The sequence below is a fragment of the Aotus nancymaae genome, unplaced genomic scaffold, assembly GCF_030222135.1.
Source record: "Aotus nancymaae isolate 86718 unplaced genomic scaffold, 86718_ANA_hifiasm-v0.15.2.pri h1tg000016l, whole genome shotgun sequence".
Taxonomy (NCBI): domain Eukaryota; kingdom Metazoa; phylum Chordata; class Mammalia; order Primates; family Aotidae; genus Aotus; species Aotus nancymaae.
The window spans coordinates 73,462,125-73,481,102 of NW_026988428.1; the positions used below are offsets into that span (position 1 = coordinate 73,462,125).

Genomic DNA, 18,978 nt, shown 5'->3' on the forward strand with positions numbered 1-18,978 from the left:
TTAGCTGGGCGTAGTGGCATGCACCTATAGTCCCAGCTATTCAAGAGGCTGAGGCAGGAGAATTGCTGGAACCTGGGAGGAGGAAGTTTCAGTCAGCCAAGATCATGCCACTGCAGTCCAGTCTGGGCAACAGAGTAAGACCCTCTCTCTCTCAAAAAAGAAATCTTCTATATAATAATTCCTTTTTTTAAAAAAAGGCTATGCTTCTATATAATAATTCTAAATGTTATGTTTAAAATAAAAGTAAAAAGCAACCTTTGAAAATTGACAGATGTTTGATTTGCAGTAGCTTTGAAAATCTAAAAAGAAAAAAAAGGCGGGGCACGGTGGCTCACGCCTGTAATCCAAGCACTTTGGAGGCCAAGGCGGGCAGATCACCTGAGGTTGGGAGTTCAAGACCAGCCTGACCAACACGGTGAAACCCTGTCTTTAAAAAAATAAATAAATAAATAAAAAGAAAAAAAATTGACAGATGTTTGGAAATTGACAGATTATGTATAATCTGTCAATTTCCAAACATCTGTCAATTAGCATTTAAGAAAGATTTGTGGCAGAAAGATTGATATTTCATCTCCAAATTATTATTTTTATTTTTTATTTTATTTTTATATTTTATTTATTTTTTTTAATAAAGACGGGGTTTCACCGTGTTGGTCAGGCTGGTCTTGAACTCCCGACTTCAAGTGATCCACCCGCCTTGGCTTCCAAAGTGCTTGGATTACAGGCGTGAGCTACCACGCCCGGCCTCCAAATTATTTTTTATATATAAATAGCCACTGTGCATTGGTATCTTTTTTTTTTTTTTTTTTTTAGAGACAGGGTCTCGCTATGTTGCCCAGGCTGGAGTGCAATGGCTATTCACAGGAGGTATCCCACTACTGATCGGCATGGGAATATTGACCTGCTCTGTTTCCAACCTGGGCTAGTTCACCCCTCCTTAGGCAACATGGTGGGCCCCCTCTCCTGGGAGGTCACCATATTGATGCCAAACTTAAGCAGACACCCAATAGGCACAGTGCACTACAGCCTAGAACTCCTGGGCTCAAGCGATCCTCCCACCTCAGCCTTCGGAGTAGATGGGACTACAGGCACGTTCCACCGCGGGGGGGCTGTGCTTTGGTATTTTATTTTATTTATTTTATTTTTTTTTAAGAGACGGGGTCTGCCTATGTTGCCCAGGCTGGAGTGCAGTGGCTATTCACAGGCGCAATCCCACTACAGATCAGCACGGGAGTTTTGACCTGTTCCGTTTCCGACTTGGGCCGCTTCACGCCTCCTTAGGCAACCTGGTGGTCCTCCGCTCCCAGGAGGTCACCATATCGATGCCAAACTTAGTGCGGACACCCGATCGGCATAGCGCACTACAGCCTGGAACTCCTGGACTCAAGCAATCCTCCCACCTCAGCCTCCCAATTAGCTAGGACTACAGGCACTGGCCACCGTGCCCGGCGGTATTTTAAAATTAAATGTTAAAAATCAGCATTTGGCTGGCAGACATGGTGGCTCTCGTCTGTAATCCCAGCACTTTGGGAGGCCAAGATGGGTAAATCACCTGAGGTCAGGAGTTCGAAACCAGCTTGGCCAACATGGTGAAACCTCCTCTCTACTAGAAATAAAAAAATTAGCTGGGCATGGTGGTGTGCGCCTGTAATCCCACTACTCAGGAGGCTGAGGCAGGAGACTCGCTTGAACTCAGGAGCCAGAAGTTGCAGTGAGTCGAGATCATGCCACTGCCCTCTAGCCTGGGCAATAAGAGTGAAACTCCGTCTCAAAAATATAAATAAATACACAAAAATAAAATCAGCATTAGATGAACTATGATTGTTTCCAGTAGATCTGATCAGAAAACAACACTTAAAAAACTTTTTTTTGAGAGGGAATCTTGCTCCTCTTCCTGGATTCAAGCTATCCTCCCACCTTAGCCTCCTGAGGAGCTGGAATTACAGGTGCACCACCACACCCCAACAATTTTTGTAGTTTTAATAGAGACAAGGTTTCACCATGTTGGCCAGGCTGATCTCAAACTCCTGACCTGAAGTGATCCACCTGTCTTGGACTCCCAAAGTGCTGGGATTACAGGTGTGAGCTACCATGCTGTGCCAACACTCTAAAAATTTTCATCTCCACCCTAATTCTCTTTCTCAACTGGTTATAAATAACTCTTTTGAAAGACTATTTTCAATTTGAAAATAACATCTAAAAATTATAATCATATAATGTGGTAAAATAACTCATAGATTTTCTAGCTTTCTTCATTTTATTTATTTTTGAGATGGAGTTTCGCTCTTGTTGCCCAGGCTGGAGTGCAAAGCATGATCTATGCTCACTACAACCTCCACCTCCTGGGTTCAAGCAATTCTCTCCTGCCTCTGCCTCCTGAGTAACTGGGATTACAGCCGCCTGCCACCATGCCCAGCGATTTTTTTTGCATTTTTAGTAGAGAAGGGGTTTCGCGGTGTTAGCCAGGCTGGTCTCGAACTCCTGACCTCAGGTGATCCGCCTTCCAAAGTGCTGAGATTACAGGCTCTAGCCACCGTGCCCTGCCCTCATGGATTTTCATATATAAGGACTGAAAGATGCCGTGGAGAAGTGGTGGGACTATATGATACGTTTTTCTGTGCCAGTAATGTAACTTCGTTTCTTTTATTTTCAGAGTATGCTTTTCATTTTTATTTATTTATTGTTTTTGAGACCCTGATTGAAAAAGATAGGCCATGGGGCTTCTGTGTCTAACATTTTTCAGAACTCACCCGACTTGTGTCGGCAAAGCAGCCCCTTTTCACTGTTCTTTTTCTTTACAATCTCCACGGCACTCCCTTCGCTGCCTACAGTACCGGTTGGAAGGCCTCTGTCGTTTGACTCTCGGTGGGGAAAGCCAGAACGAGGCTTCACCGCACCTGCCCCAACGCTCAGTCTTCCACTAGCATTCCAGGCGGCGCTTTCTAGTCACGTGAGGGATGCCTAACCACTAGAAATAAGATGTGGGGGAACAACTGAGATCATCACCTTAATTGCTTGATACTTTCTTTTCCAAAAGACACGCCCTCTTTCTGGATTAATGGCAGAAAGTGAATCGTTTCTTTATTTGATTGTACGTGAAGCCCTCGCTAGTCTTTACTGACATCACGTCTCCTCTGGACCTTGATTATTCTGCGTGTCCTTCACCTAACTTGTCTCTTCAGATTCCTGAGTCACGCTCTGTTTATGTTGCTGTTCCACGAGCGAACCGCGGCGCGGATCCAAACAGTGACGTCAGCGCCGGAGGAGGGCCGCGGAAGCGGCAGCGGAACGCGCAGAGGGCACGGTGCAAGCACGGGACAGCTCTGCATTGGCCAAAGGGCTCCCAGGAGGCCTGGCCCTCTTTTCCCCTGAGGGTGGATCCCAACTAGCAGGGACAGGCTGGATTTTTGCCTTTTGTATTTGTTTCGGGGCCCAACCAACAAAAACAGTGGAGAGGGAAGAAAACATGTTTAGAATTTTTTTTGTTTTAAAACCATATTTAATTTCACAGTTACAAAATAAAACACAACTAGAATGTTTTGATGTTTGCAATGACATCGATTTTAAACAAGGTTAGCCAGAAAGGAAAAGTAGCGAGGCAGAGCGGTCGGCCTCCTCCTGCCCTCCGCGCCTGGCGCGCGGGGGCGTGGCGTGGCGCGGCGCGCGGGGTGACGTCACAGGCCGACGCGCCGCAGGGCTGTTTTTGTGCTTCCAGTTCTCCGAAAAAGCCGCTGTTTCTCCACCTGGCTCTCCTTTACCTCCAGGCAGGCGCACCCGAGGTTCCCCTCCTTTCCCCCCACCGCACACTCGGCCCAGCGCTATTGCGCCGGGAGCGGACGTTTCTGCAGCTGTTCTGAGTATACCTTGACGTCGGCGGAGGGATCGGGACGCGGCCAGCTGTCAGCTGCGAAGGAGGCAGGCCCCGCGCGGGGATCTCGCAAGTCCTGCGGTGCATCATGAAGTTCCAGTACAAGGAGGACCATCCCTTCGAGTATCGGAAAAAGGAAGGAGAAAAGATTCGGAAGAAATATCCGGACAGGGTCCCCGTGAGTGTAGAGCAGTGGGGGGATGGGAGGGGAGGGCCCGCGGGGGCGGGGGCGGGGAGTAGCGATGTCTGCCCTAGGGCGCCCAGGCGGCTCTGGAGAAGGCGGGGGTGGGTTCCATGAATTACTTAATCCTGAACGCTCTTCGGTACCAGAGCCAATGGACGTCCAGACTGCGGAGCTTTTAAAACCTGTAGGCCAGCAACGTGAATCCCACTTTAGAGCTGACGTTTTCGGAGCCGAGCCGCAGTCTGCAGTGACTCAGCAGTATTGAGACGTGTGTAGGTTGAGGGGTGCACAAAATAGGACCCCCGTGTGCGAGAGTGGTTAGGTCGGGGCCATGGATTGGCTGCCTTTAAGAACGCAGGGACATTGTGCTGTGCGGTGAGGTTTGCCCCGGTCGATTTCTGCCTTGGCTGGTTCTCTTTTAATGAAGTTGACTTTCGCTCTCATATCATTGGGCTTGGGAGAAGAAGGTTCAGAAGCTATTCGGTTCTTTTCTTGCATTCTCTCATAATTACAGGGGAGTGGGGGAGCACAGAACAGTCCTGGCCTGGAAAACAAGGTCAAGTTCTCTGCGCAACAGCCCGTTTGCCTCATCGTTCTAGGCTCCGGGGCATGTGTGGAGACAGCCAGCCTTCCCCGGTATTGATTTCTGATCACATGGTACCTGGACGCGATAAGGCAGGACTGAGGCGCCTTTTCTCTGTTTTGGACACCGGCTTAAGTAGTTAAAACCAGCGCAGGTAGTGAGGAGGAGCGGAGAAGAAATAATTAGGTATCTTTCAGCATCCGGGCGTTTTCCCCATTACCTCCTCCCCCGCCCACTTGCCTGGTGTTTCTGTAATGTAGGCTGCGCAGCCGGATTGAAGGCCAGAATATGACTTTTAAGTGGTAGAGGGACCAGCAGCTGTTGGATTTTGGAGATGGAGTAGCGGAGATTTTACAGTTATCTTCATATGGGGACATTAGTGTTACAAGTCACATAATGGTAAAACAATTGCTGTTATCTGGTGTCTTTTCTTGATTCACAGCCACTCTGGGTTTCTTCTTTAATCCTTACTTAACATTCATGGTTTTATAGCTACCAGAAGCCACCAGGGCCTTAGCCCAGCAGTACAATCCTCTTGTATCTCTTTTCCTTAAAGGAAAAAAAAAAAAAAAAAAAAAGGAATCATTAGGGCTCTTTCATTCCCCAGGAATTACAAAAGGGTTTTCAACTTATAAAGGAATGCGCTAAACCCTTAGCCAATAAAGGATCCTTTACAAATTACTTTCCTGGTTTCTGGACCTTGGATACCTGCTGTGAAAGTTTCGCCCAATTCTGGTGATGCCAATCTTACTTTTGAGTAATGATATTTAAACATGACAGCCAAGTTTTATTGATAGTTTACCCTAGCATTATTGTAAGTATCAGTCTGTAATCATTCACTTAATCCTTACACGATTATAATCCCCGTTCTACAGATGGAGTGTTCAAAGCACAAAGAAATGCAGTAACTTCCTAAAGGTTTCACGTTGCTGATCTGTGGTTGAGCCGGAATTCCACCCCTGTCTGATGGACTGTGGAGCTCTCAGAGACCTTAACCTCCATGCCATATATCTCAGTTTCTAATATAGCTGTATTAACCAGAATTAGTGATGTACTGTGGACTTCACATTCTTAAGTATTAGATAAATATTTTAGTGATTTATGTGTATTCACTCTGAATATTTCAGTGAATTCTATTATTTTCCTGCTCATAGTTTCGTGTTAAATGTTTTGCTTCTGTGATAATTTTTAAGCCATTAAGACTGTCACTCAGATTTCAGCTTTCCTAGGGTTATGTTTTAACCAGTGGTGAGCTGTTCCCAAAGTGCTCTGTCTGTGACCTTCTTTCTCGTTATGACGCAGGTTTCTTGATTTGGTTCTAGTTCTGGGAATTCATTGCATCCTTGGGCAGAACTCTTAATCTTGTGGTGCTAGAGTGCCTTGTTTACAGAAAAGAGGGTTGTAGTAATGACTCCTAAAGCCCATTGCCGCTTGACCATTGGTATTATTAAAGCAATGGCATATCCTGACTGCTCTCATAACCAGAGCTTACCCCCACCAATATTTCTTCAAAGCTCACGTTGAAAAGAATAGGTGTACTTGTGCCTTCAGAGAGCAAGGGTTGGTGGGATCTTGAAATTATCTTCGTAGATACAACATACAAAAAAACTGTTAGGAACAGATTGTCTGTTTTTAAAAATTCATAACCCTACTGAGTATGAGTCACATTTTACAAATGAGGAAAACAGACCCAAAGAGGCAAAGCATCTAGGCCATGGGTCTACCATAGTGAGGAATAGAATTGGGATTCCTGGAAACTTAACCTTGGTTCTGGGAATCCAAGGTTTTAATGATTACCCCTCCCTTTTTCTTCCTCTCCAAGCCCCTCCCTCCCATTCAGGTATTGCAATCTGCTTTATCACTTTTTTCTGTCTTCCTTTGTGGTTTTTATCTCTTACTGCTGGGTCTCAGAGTTCCTTTGGGGCACAATGCTAGCCTCTTTCTGCCTTTTCCTTTTAATTTCTGACTCACATTACCCTATTTCAGTTTTTATTTTTAAATTTAAAATGTGATCATGTCCCTCTGGTCTTCCTGGTTCAGGATTTTTTTCTACAAGAACGTAAAACAAGTTTGTTTTTTGTTTTTGTTTTTTTACTAATTTTAATCTGTTCTTTTAATTTAAAAGGTTCAAACTCCCCCCAACTTAATTACGTTAGATAATTCTTTATAATTTATGAAGCATTTTCATATAAAATTTTATTACATTTACATCATATCAATACTATGACTTTGTTAAAGATGTGTTAGAAAGTTTTCTTTTCAGGTGGAGCATGGTGGCTCACACCTATAATCCCAGTACTTTGGGAGTCTGAGGTGGGTGGATCACTTGAGGTCAGGAATTCGAGACCAGCCTGGCCATCATGGTGAAACCCGTCTCTACTAAAAAATAGAAAACTTAGCCATGCATGGTGGCATGCGCCTGTATTCCCTGCTACTCCCAAGGCAGAGGCAGGAGAATCACTTGAACCCAGGAGGCAGAAGTTGCAGTGATCATAGATCAGGCCACTGCACTCCAGCCTGACTGACAAAAGTGACACTCAGCCTCAAAAAAAAAAAGTCATTGGAAAACTGAAGTTGAGAGAGATGTTACGTGACCTGTTGAAGATCACACAGCCACTAGAAGTACTTGTACAGTTTTTTTTTCTGCTTCTTCAGTTTTTTTCCTACACTTCCCATAGCTTCAAAAATAATTATATTTTCTTTCTTTCTTTTTTTTTTTTTTTAAAGACGGGGTTTCACTATGTTGGTCAGGCTGGTCTTGAACTCTGTACCTCAGGTGATCCGCCCACCTTGGCCTTCGAAGTGCCTGGATTACAGGTGTGAGCCACCATGCCCGGCCCAATAATTATATTTTCTAAACTGAAAGTCTAAAGCTCATGATATTTTCTGTTTGGTAAGTTTTAGTGTATAAAAATTTTTTTAAATTTTTTTATATCTAGTACAGAAATACATGATCTTTATACAACTTGAAATATTATAGAAGTATATAATATAGGCATTGAAAGTCCCTTAAAGTCCTAACATAATCAGTATCTTTAAATGGCTTGTTGTACTGACATCATATTATAGGATGTCATTGTCAGACTTGTTTTAACACTGTTTCTTTTCCATTTAATAGTGTCTGGAACAGTTCTTGGAAATTTTGACAAAGTATAAGATTTAAACCACATTATTAGTACCTTTAATAAATGATATAAGAAATAATAAAAACTTATAGATGATCAGAACCATATAAGAAAACCCAGTTTTCTTGATGCTCCAATTAAATACCAGAAGGTAGCCAGGCATGGTGGCTCACACCTGTAATCCCAGCACTTTGGGAGGGAAAGGCAGAGAGATCACTTGAGGTCAGGAGTTCGAGACCAGCCTGGTCAACATGGTGAAACCCTGTCTCGATTAAAAATACAAAAACTTAGCCAGGCATGGTCGTGTGCACCTGTAATCCCAGCTACTCAGGAGGCTGAGGCAGGAGAATTGCTTGAACCCAGGAGGTAGAGGTTGCAGTGAGCCAGGATTGAGCCACTGTACTGTAGCCTGGGCTACATCGAGACTCCATCTCAAAGATTAATAATAAATACCAGGAGGTATATGTCCTATGATAGATCTTTTAGGTAACCTGTAATTACTCAAAATCAAAGTTCTTTTTACTTTTCATCATGTACAATCTCTAGTTTCTTTTTATTTTAGTAATGAAGCTATAACCTCACTAAGGAAGCCCATTTTTTTCATGTATTTTATAAGGGGTGGGGGCAATAAGAAATGAAAACGGTTGTCCTAAGCCTAGACAGATTCATTTCCAGTAGTAACTAGGCAACTGTAGGGTGTGGAAAAAAAAATACTAGATTGCCTTATGTAGTTTTCATCCCCACTCTCCTCCTCTCCTTCCAGGTGATTGTAGAGAAGGCTCCAAAAGCCAGGGTGCCTGATCTGGACAAAAGGAAGTACCTAGTGCCCTCCGACCTTACCGGTAATGCTCTTTGCCTCCCCTGACCCTTCCTCCCCTGACAAAGCTCTCTAGATCCTTACTATATGCATAAGATTGAGAGGCAGTACATACTTAGAGGAAGTGAATGGAATTCTCCAGAGTTAGCTGATTAAAAAATGGCTCAGTCGTTTTTTTCTCATCACTATGTCTTGTTGGATTTTGACACAGCAAAGCATAAGACATTGAAAGAAAAGATCAGATGCCCATTATTTAAACCACTTTTATTTTATTTATTTATTAATTTTTTTAAGATGGAGTTTTGCTCTTGTTGCCCAGGCTGGGGTGCAATGGCGTGATCTCAGCTTACTGCAACCTCCACCTCCTGGGTTCAAGTGATTCTCCTGCCTCAGCCTTCCAAGTAGCTGGGATCACAGGCGCCCACCACCACCCTGGCTAATTTTTTTTGTATTTTTAGTAGAGACGGGGTTTCACCATGTTGGCCAGACTGGTCTCAAACTCCTGACCTCAGTTGATCCACTGGCCTTGGCCTCCCAAAGTGCTGGGATTACAGGTGTGAGCAACCATGCCAGACATAACCCAATTTTAAAATTCAGCTAGGTGTGGTGGCTCACATCTGTAATCCCAGCCCTTTAGGAGGCCAAGGCTGGTGGATCATTTGAAGTCAGGAGTTTGAGACCAGCCTGGCCAACATGGTGAAAAACCATCTCTACTAAAAATACAAAAAAATTAGCTAAGTGTGGTGGGCACCTGTAATCCCAGCTACTTGGGAGGCTAAGGTAAGAGAATCACTTGAGCCTGGGAGGTGGAGGTTACCGTGATCTGAGATTGCATCACTGCACTCCAGTCTCAACAACAGAGTGAGACCCTGTCTCAAAAAAATAGGCCGGGCGTGGTGGCTCACGCCTGTAATCCAAGCACTTTGGAGGCCAAGGTGGGCAGATCACCTGAGGTCGGGAGTTCAAGACCAGCCTGACCAACATGGTGAAATCCTGTCTTTTTATAAAAAAATAAAAACAAAAAAATAAAATGCAGCTTTGTGGCCCGGCATAGTGGTTCACGTCTGTAATCCCAGCATTACTGTGGGAGGTGGAGATGGTTGGATCACCTGAGGTCAAAAGTTCGAGACCAGGCTGACCAACATGGTGAAACCCCGTCTTCGCTAAAAATATAAAAATAAGCTGGGTGTGGTGGCAGGCGCCTGTAATCCCACTATGTGGGAGGCTGAGGAAAGTGTTTCAAGTCAGATTTAGACCATGAGGGGAATGTTTTGGTCTGGATGCACATGGAATTCCTTCTACATAGTCCTAGGCTTTGAGTGGATATGCTAACATGAGGTCTGAGATTGAGCAAGGGGAGAAGGGAGGAATAAACTCCACTGTGGCATGTCAGGGACTCTGTGGGCTTTGGAGTTTCCCTGTTTGTTTTGAAAGTTCTAGGACAGTATTTGGCTCTTCTCAGATAGTCTATACAGCTGCTACTGACTCTAAGGGGAAAAAATGCAATTGGATTTTTTTCCAGGACTTACCCTTCTACTAACCCCTTGTTTTCTTCCCTTCCTGTCTGCTCTTTTCTTCTTCCATCATCCAGTTGGCCAGTTCTACTTCTTAATCCGGAAGAGAATCCACCTGAGACCTGAGGACGCCTTATTCTTCTTTGTCAACAACACTATCCCTCCTACTAGTGCTACCATGGGCCAACTCTATGAGGTAATGGTTCTGGTCACACAATACTGGATACCTTCCAGTGCAGCCTGGCATCCTCTAGCTTTTAGTCCAGTATATGCTGATAACACACCTGAGAAGTGGGGCAGAAGGTGTTATTTATCAGGATCCTCTTACACAGGGCAGTTTAAGACTCTGAGAGATTAGATACCACTTGTTTTTTAGGGATTAAGCATTCTACTAGATTTAATCCTTTTGAAATCTCTTCTCAGTCTTGTCTGACTATAGTGTTTTCATGCTGGATTGTTTATTGAAACAGCAGGAAGTGATTCCTGATAGCAAAAGTTTCAAAGCATCAGCCTGTCGCAGTTCCTGCTATTCTTGTTGGCAGCATGTAATTTGTAATGCATTCAGAATCCAGTTCATTATTTTACTCCCATTTAGCAACAGATTGAGAAAGCCCATAATAGTAAAGCCAGCTCTTTGGCCAGCCTCCACCAACTGAAGGTTTCTCACACAGTCAACTTCCTCTATGAACTCTGAAGTTTTGGCTTAAGACAACCACATTGATCTAAACAACAGGAAACTTACTAGAACAAAACTAAAACTGTGAAGCAGATTCTTTATTAGCTGGGCACAATGAATCAGATAAATGAAATATAAAATTAAGACAAAGTCTGTAAATGTATTCATTTGTCTTAACAGATAAACTCAGGAGGAATAATTTTTATGTGATTTGCTTTAATTGGTAAAGTGTCAGAATCTGAGGAAACTATAGTAAAGGACTTTATTACTGAAAATATAACCTAGGATTGTAACAATTTTTTTACAGTATTTTACATAAGATGCTTCTTTCTCATTGTGCCCCGTTACTGACTTACATAAACTTTTAATAATCCTGAATCTAACTTTTATTCCATAGTGTATATTCCCTGTCAGGATATATCCCATTATATATCCCATGCTCTGTGGTATCTCCGTTCCCCTTGCTAGAGTGAGCTCTGTAAGAGTGAAGACTGTGCTCCAGTCATCTTCATATCCCTGATACCTATGCAACATGTTTTCAATGAAGGATTGTTTGTGAACTCAGAACCCAAAGTGTAATTCCAACCACTTCTCCTTATTCTCTGCTCCTCTTTTAAATGGGACCAACAATACTTTCCATACCTGTTTACAAGATTGTGTGAGGCTCAGCATCTTAGAGCGAATGAATGAATATGTTGTCTAAACTGTTGTCTTCTCTCTTCCCCAGGACAATCATGAGGAAGACTATTTTCTCTATGTGGCCTACAGTGATGAGAGTGTCTATGGGAAATGAGTGGTTGGAAGCCCAGCAGATGGGAGCACCTGGACTTGGGGGTAGGGGAGGGGTGTGTGTGCGACTTGGGGAAAGAGAGGGTGGCTCCCACCTCGAGGAGATAGAAGGTGAAGACATCTGGAAACATTACACAGCACACACCGTCATTACATTTTCACATGCTCAATTGATATTTCTTGCTGCTTCCTTGGCCCAGGGAGAAAGCATGTCAGGACAGAGCTGTTGGACTGGCTTTGATAGAGGAATGGGGATGACGTCATTGTACAGCATTCCTCTGATTTAATTTTTGTGCAATTTCATGGCGGGTCAGGAGGTGGACAAGTTGGGGCCAGAGATGATGGCAGTCCAGCAGCAACTTCCTGTGCTCCCTTCTCTTTGGGCAGAGATTCTATTTTTAACATTTGCACAAGACAGGTAAGGAAAGGGGACTTGTGATAGTGGACCATACCTGCAGACCAAAAGAGACCTACTGTAATTGATGCATTGTTGCCCCCGATCTTCCCTGTCTCACACTTTCCCCCCATCCCTGTTGCAGTCTCACTCACATCACACTACCACCCCAGGGATGGCAGTAGACACCAACCCAGAAATTTAGACAGGGACCACTTACTTTTGGAAAATAGGGGTTAGGCATGAAGATGGTTATGATTAAGAAGATAGTTTTGTTATTAAATAGTGTTAAACTGGAATCAACAGTGTTGACCATCTCTGTTTAACCTGTTCTTTCACTCTGATGCCCCTTATCTCACCCCTACCTTGGAATTTAATAAGCCTCAGGCATTTCCAATTGCAGACTAAAACCACTCCTAGCATCTCCTGTAGTATTTTCCATGTATCAGGACAGAGATGTCTTATGTAGGGAAGGGGCAGGTATGAAGTAAGGTAGATTATCTGCACCTCTCACTCATTCGGGATTCTTGCTCCCATGCTGCTGCCCGTTCAGTCTCATACGCACAGGAATGCTATGTGACGGCCAGCTGCTTCCCTCCTTGGTTATCATCCACTGCAGCTGCTAGTTAGGTTTGGAGGGATGACTTTTAGTAAATCTTGGGGATTTTATTGATTCATTTTCACTTTTGGGATTTTGTGGGGTGGGAGTGGGGAGCAGAAATTGCACTCAGACATGACATTTCAATTCATCTCTGCTAATGAAAAGGGTCCTTCCTCGTGGGGGATATCTGTGTGTCAGTTCTGTCAGCTGCAAGTTCTTGTATAATGAAGTCAATGCCATCAGGCCAAGGAAATAAAATAATTGCTTACCTTAAAAATCCACTGAGTTCAGCAATGTTGCCTTTATTTTGTATGTATTGGAATAGATGATATGAGGACTCTGAACAAAAGAACTAAGTGGGGAAGGCTGTTAGTGATGAATATTCACATATGGTCAGACCCATATATGTTTACTCGCTCTTTAGTGAGCAGGAGTTGCTGTTCAGGAGTGAATGTTATGCTGCGGCAATGTGCCTGCTGCGTTGGTGGGGTGTGTGTGTGTGACTTTCTTCTCCAAAGATAAGTGCATTGTCACTGTTCTATGTGTTTCTGAAAGCTGAAGGTGGAAGACTGCCTACACAGAGTGTAAGGGGTGGGCTGTGCTAATTACAAATGCAGATGTCTAGGCCACCTCCCAGGTTTAGCTGACTCAGAATCTCAGCGTAGGTGTTTAATTTTTAACACGTTCCTCATGTGACTCTGCTGCACACTGAAGTTTGAGAGTCGTTGCTCTTTGCACCAGGTTTTGCTGGAGGTCCCAACCACGCCTTATTCTCTCCAACTTGGTCAGTCTGAAGCCACAATCTCCCAATGCAGCAAATAGCACCTAAGTAAGGCTCCCGGGATCAGAACAAGATTGGTGTCTTCCTACCATGTGAAAGTCTTGTTGAGTCACTCAGGAACAAATAGGTGGGTGGGCTGTGAGCATGCAAGTTAAGTTAGAGATAGAAAACAGATTAGTAAAAACTTCTTTCATGAAGAACCTTAAAACCCATCTCTAACCCTCTTTAATCTCTTGCAGTCATCCCCAGGTGGTGTCTGTCTCTGTAGAGTGTTCTGGAATGTATCAGGGTAAAGGAAGTAGGAAGTCATAAAAGATCTATGGCCAGTGGCACCACATGTAGAAAATCATGTAAAACTATGGAATTTTGATGAAAGCATTGAAAATGGACACTTGTCACTACTGACAAAAATATCAAGGTGCTCTTCCCTAATTAGGCCAAAAGGAAGCTAATTGAGTTAAGATGTGAACTCCTCTGTTTTGAAACTAACAGACTTACCCACTACCTAGGAATGAATGAGACTGGATGCATTTTTTGAAAACAAACACACGGCAGATCCTAACCCTCTCTGCACATCTGAAACAGTCTGCAAGCCATTGCTAAACCAGAGTTAGTTTGAATTTAGTGACTGTGTCTCTCCCAGGTAGCCTTGCTTATTTTAGGCCTACTTATTTCTGGATATTCCTAAGGAACAAATTTTATCCTTGGATAGGACATTACATACCATTTTTAGACAAGCTGTCTGATTTTATGGATCCGTGGAGTTTAAGTAACTTAGCCAAGTTCAGAGGCAAAGCCAGACTAGATGTTTCAGCAGTCTGGATTGGATTTGGCACTTTTTTCCGGAAGGTCAATGCCTCTCAATGCCACTTCCATGATTTCTGCTAGTCGAGCTTTTAATGCTTCTTTGTGCCATCAGGCTTTTGTGAGGCTTGTCATGAGCTAAAAGTAGTTTAAGAAGTCCTTCGGCCAGGCGTGGTAGCTTACGCTTGTAATTCAAGCACTTTGGGAGGCTGAGGTGGATGGATCACCTGAGATTAGGAGTTTGGGGCCAGCCTGGCCAACCTGGTGAAATCCCGTCTCTACTAAAAATACAAAAATTAGCTGGGTGTGGTGGAGGGCACCTATAATCCCAGCTACTCGGGAGGCTGAGGCAGGAGAATCTCGAATCCGGGAGGCGGAGGTTGCAGCCAGCTGAGATCACGCCATTGCACTCCAGCCTGGGTGCCAAGAGCAAAATTCCGTCTCAGAAAAAGAAGTCCTTCATTAACCTGCCTCCATCTTCCATGTTAAATTGACTTTTTCTTGTTGTCTTGCTTCTCTGGGGATGAAGTTTGATGTGTCAAATGAGCTTAGGGCGGCCAGTGTGACATGAACATCAAAGATGAGTGAGTCCTTAGCTCTTCCATGTACTTTGGTAGAAAGATCTCAAATATTTGTAGGGTAAGCATACATCTAAGTTTGCCAAGGATAATCTTGAATTATGCTTATTGTGGTGATTTGATTTATTAGTGGTTCCTTATTTCTCTGTCACATGATCCCCAGTGGACAAAATATATGGTCACTATATAGTATAAAAATTAAAGCTTCTTCCATCAGGAGATGCACAATGCTTGTGCCATCCAGGTTTATTGCTCCCCAGTATGGCTCTTACCCTGTGGGGTGGAGATTAGACAAATCATTCTACTTATAAATGGCAGACTTTTCTGCTTTCATTGGTTTTCCCACCAACGCTGACTTGTTTTCTTCTTTCAAAGCATTGTGCACTTGTTAAATTTTATACTGTATTGTGCAGTCAGAAGTTAAGATTGCAACAGGGCATGGTGGCACGTGCCTGTAGTCCTACCTACTTGGGAGGCTGAGGTGGGAGGATCAGTTGAACCCAGGAGTTCTGGGCTGTAGTACACTATGCTGATGGGGTGTCCTCACTAAGTTTGGCATCAATATGGTGACCCCCCAGGAGCGGGGGACCACCAGGTTGCCTAAGAAGGGGTGAACCGGCCCAGGTTGGAAATGGAGCAGGTCAAAACTCCCGTGCTGATCAGTAGTGGGATCGTGCCTGTGAATAGCCACTGCACTCCAGCCTGGGCAACGTAGCGAGACCCCATCTCTTAAAAAATAGAAATAAAAAAAGAAGTTAAGATTGCAAAAGAACAAAGCAAATTATGGTTAACTAATGTACAGTGGTAACCAACCAGACATCACTGCGTCGTGCACCGCCTCATCACTGTAAAATGTGAATGGAGTCCCCCAGAGTGGTGCAGTGTAGTCTTCTGGTCACTGCAGTAGCCACTGGTCAGTTACAGTTGCCTTGGGAATGTTACCCTTATTAAGCTTGCAATTCTGCATTCCATTGGTGGTGGTACCATCAGATATAACAGGTATGGTGTAATTTTGAAGTGGTGTGTGGAGGGAGGCCATTTGCCCATGGATACAGAACCAAGTCAGCTGTAGTAATGAAAAAAATTCAGTCATTTTGGAAAATGAACTAGTTGATAAATTCATATTAGTTCTTAAAATTTGTAATTAACTATTCCTAGCTGTGGTTTCTTTTGGATGTTTTTGCCAGATTTAAACAAACTACAAACATTTATTTAACTTTGGTTATTTTTAGCTGCATGAAACCACCAAATATTTCAGAAGCAAGTCCATTTTGCTGTTGGTGGTTCTGAGTCCAGGCTGGAACATTTCCCTCCTCGCCTGTGCCTGCTGCCCGGCAGCCTGCCCCGTGTTTACCTTCGATAAGTAGCTCAACAACAACAAAAAGGCCACACACACAAATACTGGAATCCCTGTTCCAAAAGCTGTGTCTGATGATCTCAGCTTAATTACCCTGTGTAGAGCCCTACCTCATTTTCTTTAACTTTTTTTTTTTTTACTCCCAGTTATGAGCACTTTTTTCTTCGTTTTTTGAAACGGAGTCTCGCACTGTCACCTAGGCTGGAGTACAATGGTGCGATCTCAGCTCACTGCAACCTCCACCTCCCGGGTTCAAGCAATTCTGCCTCAGCCTCCTGAGTAGCTGGGATTATAAGTGCCTGCCACCACGCCTGGCTAATTTTTGTATTTTTAGTAGAGATGGGGTTTCACCATGTTGGTCAGGCTGGTTTCAAACTCCTGACCTCAGGTGATCCACCCGCCTCAGGCTCCTGAAGTGCTGGGATTACAGGTGTGAGCCACTGCACCTGGCTGAGCACTTCTTAAGTATATGTACCCATGGCTAGATTATTTTCAGAGTTTGAAATAACAGGAAGTGATCACCCTTAGAAGTAGTCAAATGACACATTTCACCATGCCATTGTGCAGGTGTGCATGCTTTCAACAGTGACTAACCAAAGACAAGTCATTCTCCTGGTGTGTTTTCTTCAGTGTGGGGCCATCTATTTGAATAATTCTGTATTCAAAAGCAGTGTATTTAAGACCCTTAAGACTTCCGTTTAGAAGTACTTGGCTCCTAACACTTGAAGAAAGTGATCCTGAACTGGGGTGAGAAATTGAAACATGTTTTCTATTTTTATACTTTTAGTAGGCTCAAAGTTGCTTCATATCATTCAGTAAGAGAATGATGATGGCTTATTGCTTATTTAAGCAATGTGCACATGGTATTCAAAGAAGAGTAACAATAAGCCATATTTTATGTGCTAAAATTGGCTAGTTCCCAACTTCCTTCAAGTCTTAGATATTATGTCAAGGAGACCTACTCTGATCATCTCTTTAATATTCCAACACCTCCCACCCACTTCCCTTTCTCCTAGTCATTCTCAACTTTGCTCGCCTTTTTTGCTTAGCAGGGATCATCTAACATAATTTTCTAGTTTAGAATGTCTAAAAAGTTTCAGGAAGGCAGAAACTTTTTGTGTAATGATACACAAAAATTGGTCAGAACAGTGACTGGCATATGGTTGGTATTCAAAAATATAAAAATAGTAGTTTTTGATAAGACTGAAGCACTAGGCAACTTAAGTTATCCAGAAAAGCACGTTACAAACAGGCCAGTCAAGGAACTTTGGGAAACCCTTGGAGCTTACTAGAAAGATGATCTGAAGGCAGGAAACGACTTGAATCCCAGCTCTGCCGCTTGACTTAGAGCTGGGACGTGGGCCAGTCTGTCATCTGTATGAATGAAATTCTGCGTTTCCAGACTGGGTGCAGTGGCTCACACCTATAATCCCAGCACTTTGGGAAGCCAAGGCAGGCAGATCACCTGAGGTCAGGAGTTCTAGACCAGTCTGGCCAACATGGTGAAAACCTGTCTCTACTAAAAATACAAAAATTAGCCGGGCATGGTGGTGCATGCCTTAGCCCCAGCTACTCAGGAGGCTGAGGCAGGAGAACAGCTTGACCCTGGGAGGCAGAGGTTGCAGTGAGCCTAGATCACTCCACTGCACTCCAGTGGGGGCAACAGAGTGAGATTCCATCTCAAAAAAATAATAATAATAATAAATTTGCATTTCCTTGTCAAGTAGATAAGATAATCACATCATATGTTGTTGCAAATACTAAGTAAATCCTTTGCAAACCATTAAACAGCATTCTTACATTTTAAGATTCATTTTACTTACAACTAAAATGGCAGTAACTGGCCAGGTGCAGTGGCTCACACCTGTAATCCCAGCACCTTGGGAAGCCGAGGCAGATGGATCACCTGAGGTCAGGAGTTTGATATTGGCCTGGCCAACATGGTGAAAATCCATCTCTACTAAAAATCCAAAAATTAGCCAAGCGTGGTGGTGTGCACCTGCAGTCCCAGCTACTTGGTAGGCTGAGGCAGGAGAATCTTTTGAACCAGGAGGCAAAAGTCGTAGTGAGCAGAGATCACGCCATTGCACTCCAGCCTCTCTCCAGAAGAGAAACTCCATCTCCAAAAAAAAAAAGGGCAATAACTTAAGTTAGCTGGCAGAAATCTTTCTGATTGTTTCTCTCTATTTATTAGTCATAGCAAATGCAGGATGTGACATGGATCAAGGAAAACAAAGCAGAATATGCTGAACTGGATAGGTCAAAAGATGGCTCTGACACTGAGGGGGTCTCCTCCTTTCTGTTAGACTCTCCTTTAGGACTGATTTTCTTTTTTTTTTTAAATTTTTTTAAATTATTATTATTATTTTTTTTTATAAAGATGGGGTTTCACCATGTTGGTCAGGCTGGTCTTGAACTCCCAACCTCAGGTGATCCGCCCACCTTGGCCTCCAAAGTGCTAGGATTACAGGCGTGAGCCACCACGCCCGGCCTTAATTATTTTTATAATAGAGATGGGGTTTCACCATGTTGGCCAGGTTGGTCTCTAACTGCCGACCTCAGGTGACCCACCCGCCTCTGCCTTCCAAAGTGCTGGGATTACAGGCGTGAGCCACCGCGTCCAGCCGGTAGTTTACTAATGTTGACCTATGTAGCAAGATTCAAATCCAGATAACTGCAAAGCTGATGCCTCAGTCCTCACCATGGTCAAAACAAATTAATACCTCTTAATGATTCCATGTGGGGGTTTGCCAGGAGAAAATATTGAAGCTATAGACTGTTTCACTTTCTCCTTGTCATGGTCCTCTGTTCTGAGTTGCTTCTGCTTGCTGTTTACACAGAGGTTATTTTACACTGCAGGCTTTCTCTGTATATTGGTCTCTATCTGGAATATTCTTCCTTCTGCCA

The 18,978-nt window shown here is 43.7% G+C and overlaps 1 protein-coding gene across 1 annotated transcript; it reads left to right on the plus strand.

The window, feature by feature from the left end:
* Nucleotides 1-3,679: 3,679 nt before the first annotated feature.
* On the plus strand, nt 3,680-12,832 carry GABARAPL1 (GABA type A receptor associated protein like 1). The gene is made up of 4 exons (XM_012477042.3): nt 3,680-4,046; nt 8,524-8,602; nt 10,169-10,287; nt 11,495-12,832. Exons 1-4 carry the CDS (start codon nt 3,957-3,959, stop codon nt 11,558-11,560), a joined length of 354 nt encoding a protein of 117 aa, XP_012332465.1. The 5' UTR covers nt 3,680-3,956; the 3' UTR covers nt 11,561-12,832.
* Nucleotides 12,833-18,978: the final 6,146 nt, after the last annotated feature.

Bases quoted from the DNA above. Each gene is read 5' to 3' on its own strand.
- GABARAPL1 (XM_012477042.3), top strand. From the start codon at position 3,957: ATGAAGTTCCAGTACAAGGAGGACCATCCCTTCGAGTATCGGAAAAAG. The intron at 4,047-8,523 runs GTGAGTGTAGAG...CTCTCCTTCCAG, and splicing joins AATATCCGGACAGGGTCCCC to GTGATTGTAGAGAAGGCTCC. The intron at 10,288-11,494 runs GTAATGGTTCTG...TCTCTTCCCCAG, and splicing joins CCATGGGCCAACTCTATGAG to GACAATCATGAGGAAGACTA.